General features: G+C 35.4%; 1 protein-coding gene and 1 long non-coding RNA gene across 2 annotated transcripts in view; one reads left to right on the top strand and one right to left on the bottom strand.

The window, feature by feature from the left end:
* LOC118767331 overlaps window positions 1-6,065 on the bottom strand; it is an 8,015-nt gene extending 1,950 nt beyond the window's left edge. Inside the window, exon 1 of the long non-coding RNA XR_005003248.1 lies at window positions 6,015-6,065. This is a non-coding gene — a long non-coding RNA (uncharacterized LOC118767331). The remainder of the gene's footprint in view (window positions 1-6,014) is intronic.
* Window positions 6,066-10,688: 4,623 nt separating this feature from the next.
* LOC115222456 (ras-related protein Rab-1A) lies at window positions 10,689-18,854 on the top strand. The gene is made up of 7 exons (XM_029792653.2): window positions 10,689-10,916; window positions 14,582-14,654; window positions 14,841-14,888; window positions 14,983-15,030; window positions 16,767-16,862; window positions 17,943-18,074; window positions 18,189-18,854. The coding sequence occupies exons 1-7, from the start codon at window positions 10,879-10,881 to the stop codon at window positions 18,384-18,386; spliced, it is 633 nt and encodes a 210-aa protein (XP_029648513.1). The 5' UTR covers window positions 10,689-10,878; the 3' UTR covers window positions 18,387-18,854.
* Window positions 18,855-19,507: the final 653 nt, after the last annotated feature.

Below are 19,507 nucleotides of genomic sequence, written 5' to 3'. Positions count from 1 at the left end.
ACATGGAGCCAAGTCTGGGGAGTAGCAAACCTGACATACAAGTGGTGTGTTTTGCTTGGATGATGTGGGCAGAATGAGCAGGTGCATTGTCATGATGGAGTTGTCAGTTCTTTGCTGCCAACAGGTTGGGCCATTTTTGCTGCACAGCTTCATGAAGGCAACAGAGAACATCCAGGTAGTATTCTTTGTTAATTGTCTGACCTTATGGTGCACAATACTTCTGTAGTCATCATCAGTTTAATATTGCTGCACACCTGTCTTGCTTTCTTTGATCTTTGCAAGGATGGATGCTTCCATTGGGATAGTTGCAGTTTTGTTCCAGGGTCATAGCCATATACCCACATCTCATCGCCAGTTCATAAAGTTTTGATCTTGGCTAGCACACTCCTGCATATCCTGGGAGATTTCCTTTCTGCTTTCTTCCCGCTGGTCAGACAGCAACTTTGGTATGAACTTGACCGACACCCTCCTCATGTACAAATCTTCTGTTATAATTGACTAAACAGATCCATGGCTGATTCTAACTTTGGCAACAATCTCGAAACTTTGCAACCATTTTGCCATTTCTGCTAGCCGATGGTCTGCCACAACATGGCTCACTGTCCACTGAGGTGGGGCCATCTTTGAACCACTCCTTTATTTGTTTTTTTCCCATAGCATCATCTCCAAGGGTCTTCTGATTTTTCTCAATAATCTTGGCTTGTGTATCACCAAGTTTTTGGCAGGATTTGATACAGTATCTTTGCTCAATGCCCGCAGTCATCTTGACCCAAAAAGAAAAATCACACAGCACACTCTTTACATCTGTACTGAACACGTCACTGTGGATGAATGGTGCAACCTACAGACACGAAAACTTTTGCACATGCTCAGGAAGGACACGGCCACCTAATACCCATGCGGATTATGCTCAGGCATTATCATTTTGTGAAAAAAAATCAAGGTTGGATACTTTTTGACTACACCTCATATATATAAATATATATGTATATGTATATATATATATATATATATATATATATATAATGTATATGTAAATGTATATATAGAAAGAGAGAGAGGGAGGGGGAGAGAAGTAATGCTGATTGCCACTTCTATATGGCTGTTCCGTAGAAACCGACAATACTACCATTTTAACCCTAGGAGGATACCTCCTCCAGCTGGTTACTCGATGCAATCTTCGTTGATTATATTGCAAGCAAGGCAGTGAACCCCAACCATCATCTAATGACAGAACCACCAGACTGTATGGGTTTGAGCTATTTGTGCTGGAGACAGCTGTAGTTCACTCCAGCTTGCAATAATATATATATATATGTATATATATATATATATATATATATATATATATATATATATATATATATATATATATATATATATATATATATATATTATATATGTATATATATATATATATATATATATAAAATTAAGTGGCAACCAGTCGCTGGTCTTGCAACAAGCAAATTAGCTCGTTAAGAAGAAAATCTCTGACTATACTGAGTAATGCTTGTCACCACTTCAGCATAACTGTTTGTTAGTTACTGCTGTCATGTCGAATAGAAATTTTCTAACTAGCTAATTTGGACGCTGCTTTCAAGCTATTACGGTTCCTGTCAGTACATACTTTTTACTTGTTTCAGTCATTTGACTGCGGCCATGCTGGAGCACTGCCTTTAATCGAGCAACTCGACCCCGGGACTTATTCTTTTGTAAGCCCAGTACTTATTATTCTATCAGTCTCTTTTGCCGAACTGCTAAGTAACGGAGACATAAACACACCAGCATCGGTTGTCAAGCAATGCTAGGGGGACAAACACAGACACACAAACGCATATATATATATATATATATATTACATATATACGATGGGCTTCTTTCAGTTTCGGTCTACCAAATCGACTCACAAGGCTTTGGTCGGCCCGAGGCTATAGTAGAAGACACTTGCCCAAGATGCCACGCAGTGGGACTGAACCCGGAACCATGTGGTTGGTAAACAAGCTACTTACCACACAGCCACTCCTGCGCCTATAAGTAAACAATTATGTACTTTAACTACAGCATCAGAGCTTTTTAGCTCTTCTTTCTAGCAATGCAGGTGTTTCTAATACCTTAGTCACATTTAGTAACAATTAAAGTCTTCCTTTTTGGTAAAACATTGCAAACTGCTGTCTATATTAATTTTACATCCTGAGTCTTTTATGTATTTTTCATTGTGATACAAAAAATCGTAACAAAGTATCCACTATATTTTTTATCCTCCATTTTCTTTTATTAACTTTACAGACATATATATATATATATATATATATATATATATACCATCACCATCGTTTAACGTCCACTTTCCATGCTGGCATGGGTTGGACGATTTGACTGAGGACTGGCGAACCAGATGGCTGCACCAGGCTCCAATCTTGATCTGGCAGAGTTTCTACAGCTGGATGCCCTTCCTAACGCCAACCACTCCAAGAGTGTAGTGGGTGCTTTTACGTACCACCGGCACAAGGGCCAGTCAGGCGGTACTGGCAACGGCCATGCTCAAATGGTATTTTTTATGTGCCAACTGCACAGGAGCACTGGCAACGACCTCGCTCGAATGTTTTTTCACGTGCATATATTATATATATATATGTATGTAGGTATATGTATGATATATATGTTGGACAAAATAATGGAAACACCTAGCATCATAGCATCATAATTTTGAAGTATCTATAAAGCTTGTTTGTTTTTGCTTTTTGATTTATTATTAGTGTTGCTTAATTTATTTTGCTAAAATTGCTGTTTCTTTTCAGATATCATCAGAAAAAGGTAATTAAAATTCATTAAAATGACGGATCTATCAGACTTTCAAAGAGGTGAAATTGTTGGTACTTGTATGGTAGGCGCTAGCATAATGAAAACATCAAAATGTTTGGTGTATCAAGAAGTACTGTCTCGAAAGTAATGAGAGAGAAAGAGGGAAAAATTCCTCGTCAAAACAAAACTCTGGAAGAAAACCAAAACTTTCAGATAGGAGCTGTTGGACTCTTATACAAATTGTTAGAAAGGATCACAAAAGTACAGCTCCCAAAATTACTGCAGAGCTTAATGACTACCCCGAGAACCTTGTTTCCACAAAAACTGTTCATCGGGAGCTGCACAAAGCCAGATTTCACAGGTGGGCTGCAATCAGAAAACCACTACTTTCAAAAACAAATGTTGCAAAGCATTTAGAGTGGAGCAAAAACCTACAGAATTGGTCCCTAGAGCAGTGAAAGAATGTATTTTTCTTGGACGAGTCATCCTTTACCTTATTTCCGACCGGGTATAAGTGTGGAGACAGCAAAAAGATGCATTTAACCCAGACTGCCTTCTTCCAACTGTTAAACATGGAGGGGGATCTGTAATGATCTGGGGGGGGGGGGACTGTATCTTGAAAATCTGCCAACTCAATCGTTTCCCTTCATGGCAGAATTAATAGTCCAGATTATTTAAGTATTTTATCTGATCAAATTCATCCTATGGTTGCAGAGCGGTTTCCAGAGGGAAACAGTCTTTCAGGATGATAATGCACCAATTCACACAGCTAAAGTTGTTACTGAATGGCACAAGGAACATTCTAGTGAAGTTGAACATCTTATCTGGTCACCACAGTCCCCAGATCTCAATATTATTGAACCACATCCAAGTGTGATTGTTGCCAGGGCCATGGATTGGCTCCTGTGCCGGTGGCATGTAAAAAGTACCATTCGCACATAAAAGCACCCACTACACTCTTGTAGTGGTTGGTGTTAGGAAGGGCATCCACCTGTAGAAACTCTGCCAGATCAGTTTGAGCCTGGTGCAGCCTTCTGGCCTGCCAGCCCTCAGTCAAACCGTCCAATCCATGCCAGCATGGAAAGCAAACATAAAACGACGATGATGATGATGATGATTTATGGTGCCTTTTAGAAAAACAAGTGAGGAGTCGATATCCTCTACCATCAAAATTACAAGAACCGGAGACTGTTTTAGCTGAAGAATGGACAAAAATTCTTTTGGAAACAATTCAAACTTTGTATGAGTCCATAGCTCATAGAATTCAAGCTGTAATTACTACCAAAGGTGGTCCTACCCCATATTAAAATTAATTTGTTTGAAATTTTAAGGTGTTTCCATTATTTTGTCCAACCCTGTATATATATATATATATATATATATATATATATATATATATATATATATATAGTATGTATGTATGTATATAGTATGTGCTTATATATCTTTTATATTTTACTTGTTTTAGTCTTTGGACTGTGGCCATGCTGGGGGCACCACCTCAAATACTGTGGAAAGTTCTAAAAGATGTAAATTTTTCAAATGTGTGTGTATGAAAGAGAGAGAGAGAGAGAAGAGAGAGAGAGAGAGAGAGAGAGAGAGAGAGAGAGAGCAATTATTTTCTTTTTGTGTGTGAGAGTTATCATATATATTTAATAACTAATAACTATATATAATAATAATAATAATAATAATAATAATAATAATAGGGAATATTATTCCAAACTTACAGGGAAAAATTCAATTTAGAAACACTAAATCAAATTTCCCAAAAATATAAATATATATATATTTAAATTAGAAAAAAAACAACCTTTTATCAATTCAACAATGAAAAAATTAAATATAAGATAAAAACATATACCAATGATTAAGTAATGTGCAAAATAATAAATAAAATGTATATATTTTTATCTTATATTAAATTTTTTCTATATGGTATAATTTAATTTTTTCATTGTTGAATTGATAAAAGGTGTTTTTTTTCTAATTTATAAATATATATATATATTATATTTTGGGAAATTTGATTTAGTGTTTCTAAATTGAATTTTTCCCTAAATTGAATTTGCACCAGGTCCAGTCTGATCTAGCAATGTTTCTACGGCTGGATGCCCTTCCTAACGCCAACCATTCCGTGAGTGTAGTGGGTGCTTTTTATGTGCCACCGGCACAGGTACCAGACGGGGCTGGCAAACGGCCACGGTCGGATGGTGCTGTTTACGTGCTACCGGCACGGGGGCCAGGCGAGGCTGGCAATGGCCACGTTCGGATGGTTCGCTTACGTGCCACCAGCACTGGTATCACAGCTGCAATGTCCATTGATGTTGATCGATTTCGATTCTGACTTGCCTCAACAGGTCTTCACAAGTAGAGTTTTGTGTCCAAGAAGGAAAGGTATGCATAAGTGGACTGGCTACATCCTAGGTAGAGGCCATGGGTTATGGTCTCACTTGTATGCCGGGTCTTCTCACGCACAGCATACTTCCATAGGTCTCGGTCTCTAGTCATTTCCTCGGTGAGACCTAAAGTTCGAAGGTCGTGCTTCACCACCTCATCCCAGGTTTTCCTGGGTCTACCTCTTCCACAGGATCCCTCAGCCGCTAGGGTGTGGCACTTTTTCACACAACTATCCTCATCCATTCTCGTCACATAACCATACCAGCACAAACGTCTCTCTTGCACACCACAACTGATGCTTCTTAGGTCCAACTTTTCTCTCAAGGTACTTACACTCTGTCAAGTATGAACACTGACATTGCACATCCATCGGAGCATACTGGCTTCATTTCTTGCGAGCTTACGCATGTCCTCAGCAGTCACGGCCCATGTTTCACTGCCATGTAGCATGGCTGTTCATACACATGCATCATACAGTCTGCTTTTTACTCTGAGTGAGAGGCTTTTTGTCACCAGCAGAGGTAAGAGCTCTCTGAACTTTGCCCAAGCTATTCTTACTCTAGCAGTTACACTTTCAGCACACCCACCCCCACTACTGACTTGGTCACTTAGGTAACAGAAGCTATCAACTATTTCTAGTTTTTCTCCCTGGAATGTGGTGGAAGTTGGTCTCTGCACATTTTCAGTGTTTATTGCTCCTGAGCATCTGCCACATACAAAAACTATTTTCCTAGTTAGCCTTCCTTTGACATTGCTGCACCTCTTATGTGTCCATAGCTTACACTTGGTGCATCTTATAGAGTTCCTACCTATGCCTTTTCAACAGATCGAGCAGGGCCATCTACCTGAAGGCGTTTGTGATTTGTCTACCTTCCTACTTATTAGAACTTTGGTTTTAGCTAGGTTGACTCTAAGGCCCCTCGATTCTAATCCTTGTTTCCACACCTGAAACTTCTCCTCCAGTTCTGATAGTGACTCAGCAATTAGAGCAAGGTCATCAGCATAGAGGAGCTCCCAGGGGCATCCTGTCTTGAATTCCTCTGTTATTGCCTGGAGGACTATGATAAATAGGAGGGGGCTGAGGACTGAACCTTGGTGGACCCCAACCTCTACCCAGAATTCTTCACTGTACTCGTTGCCAACCCTCACCTTACTAGCAGCATCCCTGTACATGGCTCGCACAGCTCTCACTAACCATTCATCTATCCCTAGTTTCCTCATTGACCACCAGATAAAGGATCGGGGGGACCCTGTCGAAGCCTTTCTCCATGTCAACAAAAGCCAGGTACAGGGCCTTATCCTTGGCTAGGTATTTCTCCTGCAGCTGTCTCACCAGAAATATAGCATCAATAGTACTTTTCCCTGGCACGAACCCAAACTGCACCTCATCTAAACTAACTCTCTCTCTAATTAGTTGGGCTATGACCCTCTCCGTAACCTTCATTACTTGATCCAACACTTTGATACCCCTGTAGTTATTTGTATCTAGGGCATCACCTTTACCTATATATATATGCGCATATTTACATGAGTGTCTCTGTTTGCCTCCCATCACTACTTGACAATTAGTGTTGGCGTGGTGTGTTTGGATCCCTGTAACTTAGTGGCTCAGCAAAAGGAGACCAATAGAATAAGTACCAGGCTTAAAAAATAAGTGCTGGGGTTTAAGGTGGTACCCCAGCATGGCTGCAGTCTAGTGACTGAAACAAGTAAAAGATAAAAGATGTATGTATTCATCATCTACTTTTCCATGCTTGTATGGGCCAGATGAGAGTATATTGGGGGGTAGTGTTTCCATTGGCTGGATGTCCTTCCTGTGTCTGATCCACATTTGTTTCCAAGTGATGTAATAACCTCCCAGTGTGTTCAACAAGAAACAGCCCAGACACGCTCTCTGCAAATTGTAAACAAACAATTCCACATGAATAAGCCCTTTATTTACAAAGATCGCATATGTCAAAAAGTCCAGACGTGCTTTTGCGAATTGAAATTTGGTAGACGGAAACAGTGTGAAAGTCTGTATTATCTTTCATTCATATATATATATATATATATATTATATATATATATATATATACATATACATATATGCATATACATATATATGCATATACATATATATGCATATACATATATATGCATAACATATATATGCATATACATATATATATATATATATATATATATATAATATATATATATATATATATATATAGGAGTGGCTGTGTGGTAAGTAGCTTGCTTACCAACCACATGGTTCCGGGTTCAGTCCCACTGCGTGGCACCTTGGGCAAGTGTCTTCTACTATAGCCTCGGGCCGACCAATGCCTTGTGAGTGGATTTGGTAGACGGAAACTGAAAGAAGCCCGTCGTATATATGTATATATATATCTGTTTGTGTGTCTGTGTTTGTTGTCCCCCCAATATCGCTTGACAACTGATGCTGGTGTGTTTAAGTCCCCGTAACTTAGCGGTTCGGCAAAAGAGACCAATAGAGTAAGTACCAAGCTTCCAAAGAATAAGTCCTGGGGTTGATTTGCTCGACTAAAAGTTAGTGCTCCAGCATGGCCACAGTCAAATGACCGAAACAAGTAAAAAAAGAGAATATATATATATATGTGTGTGTATATATATATGTGTGTGTGTGTATATATATATATATGTGTGTGTGAGCTGACAAAGGAATAAACGAACTACTGTAGCTTACAGCTGTTTCTGCTTTAAGACGCAGCGGAGTATGTGTGTGTGTGTGTGTGTACACATATTTTTACTGATACTTCTTATTACTGTTTCTCTACATCTTAGTATATCTATTCTTATACACACTTTAAAAGTAATCTTATTCTGATTATGGGAAGACCTCCTGGATTCCATACACCACATACGTGGTTAATGCTTTTCTGAGTATATATACATAAATGTAAATGTTTTCGCAAATAAACATGCACTTCATGTTTGAGGCTCTGATCAAGCTATAAAGTGATAATCGAGCACTCAACTATGAGACCACTGTAAGGAAATTCACAAGATTAATTGTCCATTCCTTTGTCATCTCAATTTTTCATTACAACCCTGTACTCGACTAACGCTTCGTTCTGAACCATATGTATATTGAGTTCTACATCAGGTTATTAGTATCGTGATGCCTAAGCGAAACATTAAAATATACGTATATTTATATATTAGAAAGATGGATCTCGAAGTAAATAAAGCGGAGTTAAAAAGCCCCATGGATAGATCGAAAGTTGCCAGTGTAACTTGAACCCACAATCTACAACTGCAAACACGATATACATTCTGCCATTGGACCAAAGCAATCCTTCTAATTTCTCTAATCCTTTTCGGAGTACGTTATCTATATCCTATCTTTGTATATAAGATGGTAGGATGGTCATTTAAGAGACATTTAGCTGTTGTTTCTAATAGGACGTATTAAATGAAAATACTCAACCCTTCGTTTTTTTTTTTTTCGCTTCAAAATATACATTTTTTTGTTGAGACCCAAGTGTTTTCGAAAAGTGATTGGGACAGGTCGTTTAAATGTTATTTCTTAAGAGATGTGAGTAACAACCTTGCCTTTTCCAAGAACACTACAAGGGTCAAAACCATCACTTGGTCAGAGTGATATAATTATCAACAGACAACTCTCAAAGTACTAAACTGATTGTGCAGGCTACCATCATTTGAACTAATTGCTTAGCGAACTGGACTACTGTTAAAATAAAGTATTTCTTATAAAATCCTCATTTATATAGTCACAAGTAGTTAACAAGTGTGACTAATTACCTAATCAAACAACAGGTGGGGGTGTTGTTTAACCTCTGATCAAAGGCATTCCAGCTGTGACTATCCCATCTTTTTAAAGGTATTCTGTTTCGATCGATTACATAGGTACTGCGGTAGAAAGTTGTATATGAAGTGAGAGGCTTAACCTTATGCTATTTGCATCAAAGAAATCTTTCAGGGGATTGTTGCATACCGTTTATATAAGTGGTGTATGGTGTAACAGTAGAATGTAAACAGTAAAGGTGAGTGGCCAGCAAAAACTGGAGTGGACTGAGTTGTCTTTCAGTAGACTGCACTACATGTAGTAGTGTGAATCTGACAAGCTGCTACATTGGACGAACTATGACCTGAGAAATTAAAGTCAATAGCTCAGATGATATAAATGAAAAATGAAAGCTTCGTGCAATTTTTTTTTTTATCCTTTCACAAAATGGTCTTTGTAATAAAATAGAATTACGAAAAACGATGTGTCAGAAACATGGGTAGAAGGAAAACAAGTGATTGTCTCATGAAAGACTCAGACAATTCTTTAGGGACGATGTAGAGATTAATGGGATTTGTGTTGGGTCTGTTTTGATGATCAAAAACCAAAATACATGGGATGAAAGTATCACCTGGTTAAACAGAAACAATGCAAGTTTTTAAGAAGTAATTTTTTAAAAAATAATAATAAATAAATAAAAATTAGCTAAATAATATTTTGATGAAATTATCTTAAAAATGTTTCATAACTTTGATAGAAAGTGATATAAATAATCGTTAGCTAATTATATGTAATTATATTTAATTCCTGGAAAGTTTGATTCGTTTCTCCAGAAAGAATGCCCCAATATTTTAAGGTATCGATGAAGAAAAGTTATTCTTTTTCTAATGATTATATAAACTAAAGTGCTGATGAAAAAGTATCAATTAACTTAATAAATTGCTAGAATTAAATATAGTGATTAGATGGGGAAAGATTAATTAAGGTTTAAATATCTTTCAACCTTTTGGTTAATTGAGGTGTAATTGCTTCAATACCCAAATGATCGGTTCTTGAAGATATTTAGAAATATTTCCCTCATGGTTTCGTATACCAAGAGATGACAAGCTGAAATGAACACCTGTGCATTAAGCAAGCATTGATTCCGTTTCGTTTCGGTGTAGTAGTGTGTTCGTGTCCGTGTGAAAGTTTTTCGATCAACTCACACAAGTACTCTCTCTCTTTCTTATGTTTACTGCTATTTGCTGGCTGCTCTTGTCATTATTATTAAGTCAAGCGCCACTCTCTCTGCTTTTGCTTCCTCTCACTCTCCTCCGCACGGTTTTATGTTAAATGTCTCGTGATGCCACGTCGAGCAGTGACGTCATAGCTTACATTATTTCATTGTGGAACAGGAAGCCATCTTTGTTTTTTAAGCCAAACTCAAGAGAACGGGAAGAAGAAGAAGGACTGTGGCTGTGCTAATAATACAGCATAGGAACACAAGCTAGATCGGCACTGAGGAACCGTTCCCCTAGGTGATAGTCTTGTCACATACATCCAGAAAGCAGAAGTAGGTGTGTGTGCGTGTGTGTGTATATATATATATATATATTTATATATATATATACCTCTATACAGACATATACATACATACATATATATATATACATATATGTGTGTGTGTATATATATGTGTATATGTGATATATCCACGTCGTCCGTACTCCGCGATAGTCGTGTCCATTGTCGAGAGAGTAAGCTGTGTGCTTTTATGCAGCAATAAATAAGCGTATCGTCGCCGCCACTCGAAGAATCCACTTTTATTCTCACCACCACAGCCTCCTCCCTTTATTATTATTATTATTATTCCTTTTACGTTGGTCCAAACAAACACCAAAACCAAAAAATATTTGTTCCATTGAATGCTTTCACGAAAAATGTCTACAATGAATCCAGAGTAGTGAGTATCTTCTTCGCCTTTTTTTTTTTTTGCCTTCGTCTCTCTCTTTTATACACTCAACGTCCATTGACTTTATTCTCACTTATATTTTTCACACATATATATACACTGCTATTTCATACACAATTTCCTTTACTTATTCATGTATAAAATATCGAAATGGTAAGGTTTTTATTTAGATAAATCGTTAATGATTCCTTAGAAATAAATGGTCTTTAATAATAATTCCTCCTGCGATGGCAAAAGTGCACTCAACAAACGTCACCATCCAAAATCTGTTGCAGTGACGACGACTCCTTCCTTCCTTCCAGGGTCCATCGTCATCATCATCCTTTTCGCCACTTCTCTGTCTCCTCAGTCCTTTACCAAATTCACTAATTTCCCCATTATACTCTCTCTCTCTTTATTCACTTTTATCCCCCACAGACACAGGTAAGGTCCTCCAAAAAACACTCTTTAATTACAGCTGAGCTATAAATGACTACCAGTTGCCTACCAAATGACTACCAAATACTTAAAATACGCCCCAATTTCCCTGTCAGTGGGGAGATATTGCTTTCATTTCTTCTCCCCTTCGTCTCTTAAAAGACATTAAACCCTTAAGGTGTGACCAATTCTGGGATTATTCCTAGTCGGAAATACCATTCCTTTGCATCTCTCTTACTTTTACCATTTCCTCAGACTTGTACTTTCTATGTTTTAATGCCAGACTTTCTCTTGTTATCGAATTCAAATTATAAAGAGATTTCCTAATTAATCTAATGAATTCCCTAATTAATCTTTCGTTTTAAAAACACCAGGGTGTATATATAATTCGACATATATATTTAATGGGGGTATATTGATTTACCAGTGTCAGAAAAAGTCAATTAAGGGTATTATTAGTGTGTCTGTCTATGTTTCATAATGTGTATGGTTCAGTGTGTGTGTGTGTGTATAGTGTTATATGAGTGGCATTTTCTATTGGTGTATATATGCGAGTGTCGGTGTGTGCGCGTATGTGTGTATATATAATATAATATGCTTTATGGAGTGCTGGGTGTGTATATATATATAGTGTTTACGAGTGTCTGTGTGCGCGTATGTGTGTATATATATATATATATATACATGTGTGTGTATATATATAATATATGCTTTATGGAGTGCTGGATATGTGTGTATGTATATAATATGCTTTATGGAGTGCTGTGTGTGTGTATGTATATATATATATATATATATATATATATATATAGTGTTTACGAGTGTCGATGTATATGTAGTGGGGGTTTTTCTTCATATGAGTTGCGGTGTATATATATCTATTCTGATTTTTTTACAAGCGTCGGTGTGTATAAGTAATAATAATAATCTTTCGAGTGTCGTGTGTATATATAATGGTGTCTTACGTGTATCTGTGTACGGTGTCTTGATAGTGTGGGTGTGTATATATTGTGCTTTACTAGTGTGGGTGTATATGTGTTTTACATGTGTCGGTGTAAGTAATAGTATTTTAAAAGTATTGGTGCATAATTTTAGGAGTATCAGTATATATATATATATGTGTGTATTTTTTTTTGCGAGTACCGGTGTGTGTATTTCCTGTTTTTTTTTTTCTTTTATGAGTATCGACGTATAATTGTATGAAGTATTTTTTTATGAGTATCGATGTTTTTTTTCTTGTGTCGGTGTGTGTGTATGTATGTATATAGTGCTTTTTTTTTTGCGTGTGTCGGTGTGTTTGGTGCTTTTTGCGAGTGTCTGTCTGTGTGTGTGTGTTGTGATTTTTGCGATTATTGGAATGTTCGTGTTGGAGTGTGTATGTGTTGTTCTTTTTCCTAGTGTGTGTATATCGTATTTTCTGCTGATGCTGTAGTGTATGTATAGTGCTTTTTGCTAGTGTGTATATCGTATTTTCTGCTGATGCTGTAGTGTATGTATAGTGCTTTTTGCTAGTGTATATATCGTACTTTCTGCTGATGCTGTAGTGTGTATGCAGTGGTTTTTACGAGTACCGGTGTGTGTGTGTGTTGTGTAGAATGTTTTAGTATTTTAATAGATGGGAAACATTCAAGTCCCGTTAATATTAGTTTTAAGCCACTGCTTTGACAACAACATTATGCAATTCTTCATTTACCTGCCTACCTACCCTCTCTTCTGTCACTATATTTGAAATGACAGATGAAAACTTCAGTCTTTAATCGGTGTTTATTTTCACATCTATTGGCGATTATCAATGTTCTTGTAAGATTCCAATTAACCGTACAGCTTAGTTCCTGTAGGATTCCAGCTGTTGTAAATATTATTAGTAAGCACAATAAACTAAACTACCTGATGATTTTTTGCCTTTATAGGAACACGCCCCCCTACTTAACATTATCGATATCAACCTTGCCTCTTCATAACCGTACCCCCATCAATGATAGAAAAAGAAACCTTCGTTATCTTAAGTAATTTTTGTGCTTGAGTTAATTATTTAATTTAAAATGGTTTCATTTTAACTTGTTAGAACCGATCGCTTATGTAAAAAGCACACGAGGAAATCGCTCAAACGAAGGGTGATAACTCGCTTGCTTTACCATATTTTATGAAAATAACATAAACAATAGCTTTCACTTGGTTTAGTAAACTGTTCCAATTTTACATTTCTGGTCAGAGCTCATACAAATGATTTTGCTATTAAATTCTATTTTATATTTTAGATCGGTGAAGTAATTCTTCTGGCAAGAGATTAAATACTACGCAAGGATAAACTGTTCACTTCTGGAAAATTTAGCTGTCAACAGCTCATAGTTATCAGTAGTTGATCAATCATTATTGATTATTGATGAAAATTAAATTTCATAATTGGATTTTATGACAATTCACTTTCATAAAACATTCGAATGTACTTTGAAATTTCTTTTCTAAAAAATAAGTTTGTACAAGTGTCATTTAGCGATTTTAATGTTGCTTCTTAAGTTGTGCAGTTTTCACTACCTTCACAAATTTGTACATGTTGTGTACATGTTTTGTAATTTGTTCCGGTGGAATTCACTTATCAAGTTCTTAATCTCGTTTTATGTGGAACTTGCTAAATATATTATAGTACTACACATTTCTCTAGAAGCACGGTATACGTATTTTTAATCTACGTGTTCCTTGATTTGTAAGACTTTCCTCAATATGCGATTGGATGGAGTCCCCCCACCCAACTCGCCCCAACACCCATCTTACATTGCAATAGTCCCGTTAGACACATGTTTGTTAATGTTTTTTTTTTAAGAAACTTGGTTTAATTTTATTTTTTAGAAATTATTTGAACATCAAGTTGTATAATTTCTTACACTTGCATTTCATTACAGTACATTTCATTAATTATAATTTAAAATTGTCAGTTATGCTTTATTTTCCATTTCGCCAGTATTTAAGTCAAAAGCACTAATTTTTTAGTTCTATGGGGAGGAAAAATACATTTATCTTTATACTTTTCATTTTAAAATGCCAAAAATTTGATAAATGGGTCACAGTAACATATTTTAAAAATGACAAATTTAATGGGTTGCGGTAACCTATTTTTGTTATTTAATGATTACTAGATAATTAATTTTAATTATTAGTGCAGGGACCCTTCCGTGGTGCTACAAAGTTAATTTTTTTTTTTTTAACAATTTTTCTTATTAAATTTTGTTTTTATTTTTCAGTGATTACCTTTTCAAATTGCTTCTTATTGGTGACTCAGGAGTTGGAAAGTCTTGTTTGTTATTGAGATTTGCTGTAAGTATTATATTTTGGATAATCCATGCTTTTTTTTTTTAAATCTTGTTTGAATTCTTTTTTTTTTGTTAGATTTTGGAGCTAATTAAAATTGATTCAAGCTAATTGCGTCCTTCCCTTATGAATATTAGATTACATGAACATTGAGGAACTCTTTGATTGATTGGAATATTATTATATTTTCAGGATGACACATACACAGAGAGCTATATTAGTACCATTGGAGTTGATTTTGTGAGTATCTTTTGGAAAAACTTTTCGTTTGAAACTTCATATCAAAATTTTTTTTATGAATTTAATATTGAAAACAATTTTCTTTTCTTTTCAGAAAATCCGAACCATAGAACTTGATGGCAAAACTATTAAACTACAAATAGTGAGTTTCATTTTGATACTTGAATCTATATTTTGAACTAATTTCAGATTTATAGTGTTTCCCAGTAAATTGAATATAATTTAAAATTTATCCAGTAAAAATTACATCAAACCTCCCTCAGAAGTCTTAGAGGCTACTTTGGTGTAATGTAAAATATCACTATTGAAGTTATACACAGATGAACCAAACTTTGTTCTTAAGAACTTGTTTTGTATAAAATAGTCATGAAAGCAGATATGCTTTGAAAGATTTGCATAATGCTTCCAGACTTACAAAAGGATTAATGGAGACAGCCATTGGGGAGTGTTACAAGTGATTTTTGTTTGGAACACAACCAGCATATATATATGAGTAGTTTGCAGAAGTGCTAGTTGGAAAGTTCCAGATCCAACTATAAGTATTATCATCAGGATTTGCATAATCATTCCTAACCAATTTTACTTAAAGATTAACAGCTTTGTGTTGTATCCTGGTGCAGAAGACCTGTAACCTACCTATTCCATAGGAAAGCATTTAATTTTCTTTTCTGATGAGTCATTTGAGAGGAAAGTTTGAATTGTTGTTGCAATAGGTCAGAACATTTCAGTGTTGTTATTGAAATAGTTTCCTGATCATCAGAAATATTTGATGTTCTGTTTTACAATTACGAATCATTTATCCATAAGCCAAACCAATACTGTTTTCTTTTAGTTAAATTTTTATATTCAAAGTCACATCTTCTACAACTACCTCCAAGGTGCTAGGTTTATTTACATTTATCTTACAAATTTTAAAAGACAATACTGTGTTACACAGGACAATCTTGAGTAAATGTCACAAACTTGATTCCTTGATTTCTATATTCTGCAACACCCAAAAGTGACATAAATATGCTTATGCAAAGCCTAAGTGCAATATCTAGCTGCATCTGAAGAGTTCCAAATAGCTCTTGCTCTGTAAATTATTTCATCATTCAATATGCTGGTTGTTTCAGATAAAATCTCTTGTAGCATTACATGGACATTGGTATAGAACTAATTCCAATGAAATAATTGAACAGTTATGTTGCTGGATATTCATCGCTCTTTTAACATTACTATAGTGCTATTTTTATAATTTAAAGAATTTCAAAGTGAGTTTATTGCACTAACAAATATCGTATGATTCCTGTGTACAGACAGCTTTACCACATGGCTGTGAGACATGGGTTGTGACTGCTGAGGATATGTGAAGGGCTGACAGAAACAAAGCCAGGATGCTTTGCTGGATGTGTAATGTCAATGTGCAATATATACGACAGTGTGATTTGAAAGAAAGATTGGGTATATGAGGAATCAAATGTAGTAGAAGACTGCTGATATGGTCATGTGATGCATCAAACAGGTGTTGATCTCTGTGGAGGGAACATGTGGAAAGGGTAGACCCAGGAATAAGTGGTGGGAAAAGGATCTTGAAATGCTGGAGGGAATGGCAGGACCGAGACTTCTGGCAGCTTGAGAAGACCTGCCAAGTTAAGTAAAAACGTGGTTGTACTCGCATACAGGCTTGTCCCCTGCATCCCTCTCTAGCCAAGCATTCCTAATCTTGCTGGCACCAGGTTTTATTCTAATTTGTTATTTGTTATATAATGTTTATGGTGAAGGTGAATGGATATGTTCCATGCAGAGTATAATCTACACTGCTTCCTTATGTTCATAAAGATGTAAAATTACTGGTTGCTAAAATCATTCTAACATTCTGTTTGTCTCTCTTTTCAGTGGGATACGGCTGGGCAAGAACGCTTTAGGACTATCACATCAAGCTACTATAGGGGAGCACATGGAATTATTGTTGTGTATGATGTTACTGATCAGGTACGTTATTGTTTTGTCTTTTCTATGCTTTCCAGTTTAATTGCCAGAGCTGTATTAATTTTCTTGATTAGAATAAGAACATTGCTTCAGTATTTGCATGAGATTCTTACATATATTGTAATGATGTGAAATTATTGAACAATATAGTTCACATTTCTTATGAGTTTGGACTCTTGTGTTTAAGACTAACATCATTAGAAGACCTGAAACTTTTAATGACAGATTAGTATTAAAATTAGTGTCTGTAACTTGCAATGTAATTGTGTGTGTATACACACATACTCTTGAAAAAGGTTTTTTTTCAATGTATGAAATTTTTTATGTAATTGTTTATATATTATTCTTTGTAATGTACAACTTTTGCCGTAGTTATTTGCATTCATTACATATAGTCTGCTTAATGAGGTTTTGAATGTGAATGACAAAACCCATAATAGAACGTTTTGTGATTCAAGTTCCTTATTATATTTCCAAAATAAGAAAAGTAATTTACTTTAATAGCTCTACTATTGAAATATGTCACCATAATTTTAATGAATTCATTCTAACATCTAATCTTAGTATTTATTTTGTACGCAACTATATAACACAGGACTTGGTGACTAGAAGCCAGCTGACTCGACATAGTAGTGTGGCTTCACATTCAAGTTCTTTACTTTACAATATGAGGAAGTAAGAAGCTTTCCCACACTAATTCTTATGAAGAATTTTGTAATTTGATGCTCTAACCTCTCATTACCTAGCATAAAACCACCTCCCTCAACACTACTTTCCTCTCATTTGATGGATTATTGTCTTGTAAGTTAATAACTTCACTGTTGCTTCTGGTGCCGTGAAGGTGGTTGGTGTTCGGATGGGCATCAAGTCATAGAAATTGTGCCAATCTAGACTATAGAACTTCGCACACTCTTCTGGCTTTCCAGCTCCTGTCAAACTTCAAAACCATACCTGCAGAGAAAATGGATGTCAAATGATTTTGCTTTGTTGTCTAATTTTTACATTATTAAGGCCTTTTGTACAAAAAAGTTCTTTGTTTTTTTCCATATTGTTATCTTCAGGTATATTCTTTTCACTTTACAGGAATCCTTTGTTAATGTAAAACAGTGGTTGCAAGAAATTGATCGTTATGCCAGTGAAACTGTAAATAAGCTGCTAGTCGGGAATAAATGTGATCAAAACCCCAAGAAAGTAGTGGATTACACTACAGCAAAGGTAAAGTCGTTTTTAATCAACTGACCTGTTTTACTTAATCTTCTGTATCAAATGTATTATACTAATGTCCTTTTTTTCCCCCCACTGTATAATTATATTTTGTTTTTATTTTAGGAATATGCAGATTCACTGGGTATTCCATTCCTGGAAACTAGTGCAAAAAATGCTACTAATGTTGAGCAAGCCTTCATGACTATGGCTGCTGAGATAAAGAACCGGATGGGTCCGGTTACATCTGCCTCGGACAATAAATCGAATGTCAAAATTAACAGCAGTACTCCAGTCAAGCCCTCTTCTGGGGGTTGCTGCTGAGAAAAAGGAAAACTTGCGGAAAAAAAATGAAAACATGAAGGCAAGGCGAATTGAGGCTTCAAAACGATTGAACAAGCTACAGACAACCCAAACAATCATTGTAAATTTATACATAGTTGGGGAGACATGAAAATATAAATGCAATCTAATAACTTTGTCGAGAGGGACCTTTTCCTAACAATCTTTTGTTTTGTTTCTTTTCTTTTTTTTTTCTCTGATTTATCATATTACGCCACAATGGTTAAGGAGAAATTGACTTTTCATCCAAACTTGGAATGTCTGTTGGAAGTGCCTGTTCAGTTTAATTTTTTGCCAGCTTTTCCTATTTCATCAAGTTGTTAAAGAAGTATCCATTCTTGAAATGAACATTTCATCTTGCTTTCTGCATTCATTCAGATGGTTTTATTCTGTTTATTGCTACCCACAAACTTTCACAATATCTATGAAAAATAAAATTACATGTGCAAATTTTGAGTAGATGACCATTTTTTAAAACTTGAAGAAATTGTATAGATATTTGTCTCTTTGTGTTTGACATTTTAATGTTGACTTAACACAAATTAAATAGTTCTGCATATTAATTAGTTCCCCTTCCCCTCACATATATATATATATATATATATATATGTGTATATATATATATGCATACATTTTATGAAGGAAATTTCCTCGTTCTCCTCTCTCTCTCTCAATTATTAGTTGCTTCAGGTAAACTGTTGTGGCTTATGTTAATGTTTAACTGAATGCAACTAAAGAATTACATTATATATATGTACGTATGTATATTTATATATATATAAATATATATATATAATATACCTTGCTTCAGACCTCAAATTAAATGTTTCTCTTAGAAAGTAATTGAAATTATTGAAAAGTCTCTAATTCTGAGTATGCAATAAGGAATTAAGGAAATTAAAACTATATTTATATTTTATTCTGTTTGAAAGGATTATTAGTAATTCTAAGTTTGGAAAAATAAATAATTTAAATATTACATGCTATTTGTTATTCTATTGTCAAAATGTATAATAGCAAACCTTGTGATTGGGACCAGAAATTTAATACCAGTGGTTAACAGTTCTCTCTTTCTCTATCCCTCCCTATCTATCTCTCTCGAC

The sequence above is a fragment of the Octopus sinensis genome, linkage group LG20 (genome assembly GCF_006345805.1).
Source record: "Octopus sinensis linkage group LG20, ASM634580v1, whole genome shotgun sequence".
Lineage (NCBI taxonomy): Eukaryota > Metazoa > Mollusca > Cephalopoda > Octopoda > Octopodidae > Octopus > Octopus sinensis.
The sequence above is the reverse complement of the archived record's forward strand: the minus strand, read 5'-3'. Positions and strand labels throughout refer to the sequence as shown.

What these genes read in the sequence shown, in the direction of transcription:
- LOC115222456 (XM_029792653.2), top strand. Translation starts at nt 10,879, where the DNA reads ATGCTTTCACGAAAAATGTCTACAATGAATCCAGAGTA. An exon ending in TGTATGATGTTACTGATCAG is followed by an intron (nt 16,863 to 17,942) that starts GTACGTTATTGT and finishes TTCACTTTACAG; the next exon opens with GAATCCTTTGTTAATGTAAA. An exon ending in TGGATTACACTACAGCAAAG is followed by an intron (nt 18,075 to 18,188) that starts GTAAAGTCGTTT and finishes TTTTTATTTTAG; the next exon opens with GAATATGCAGATTCACTGGG.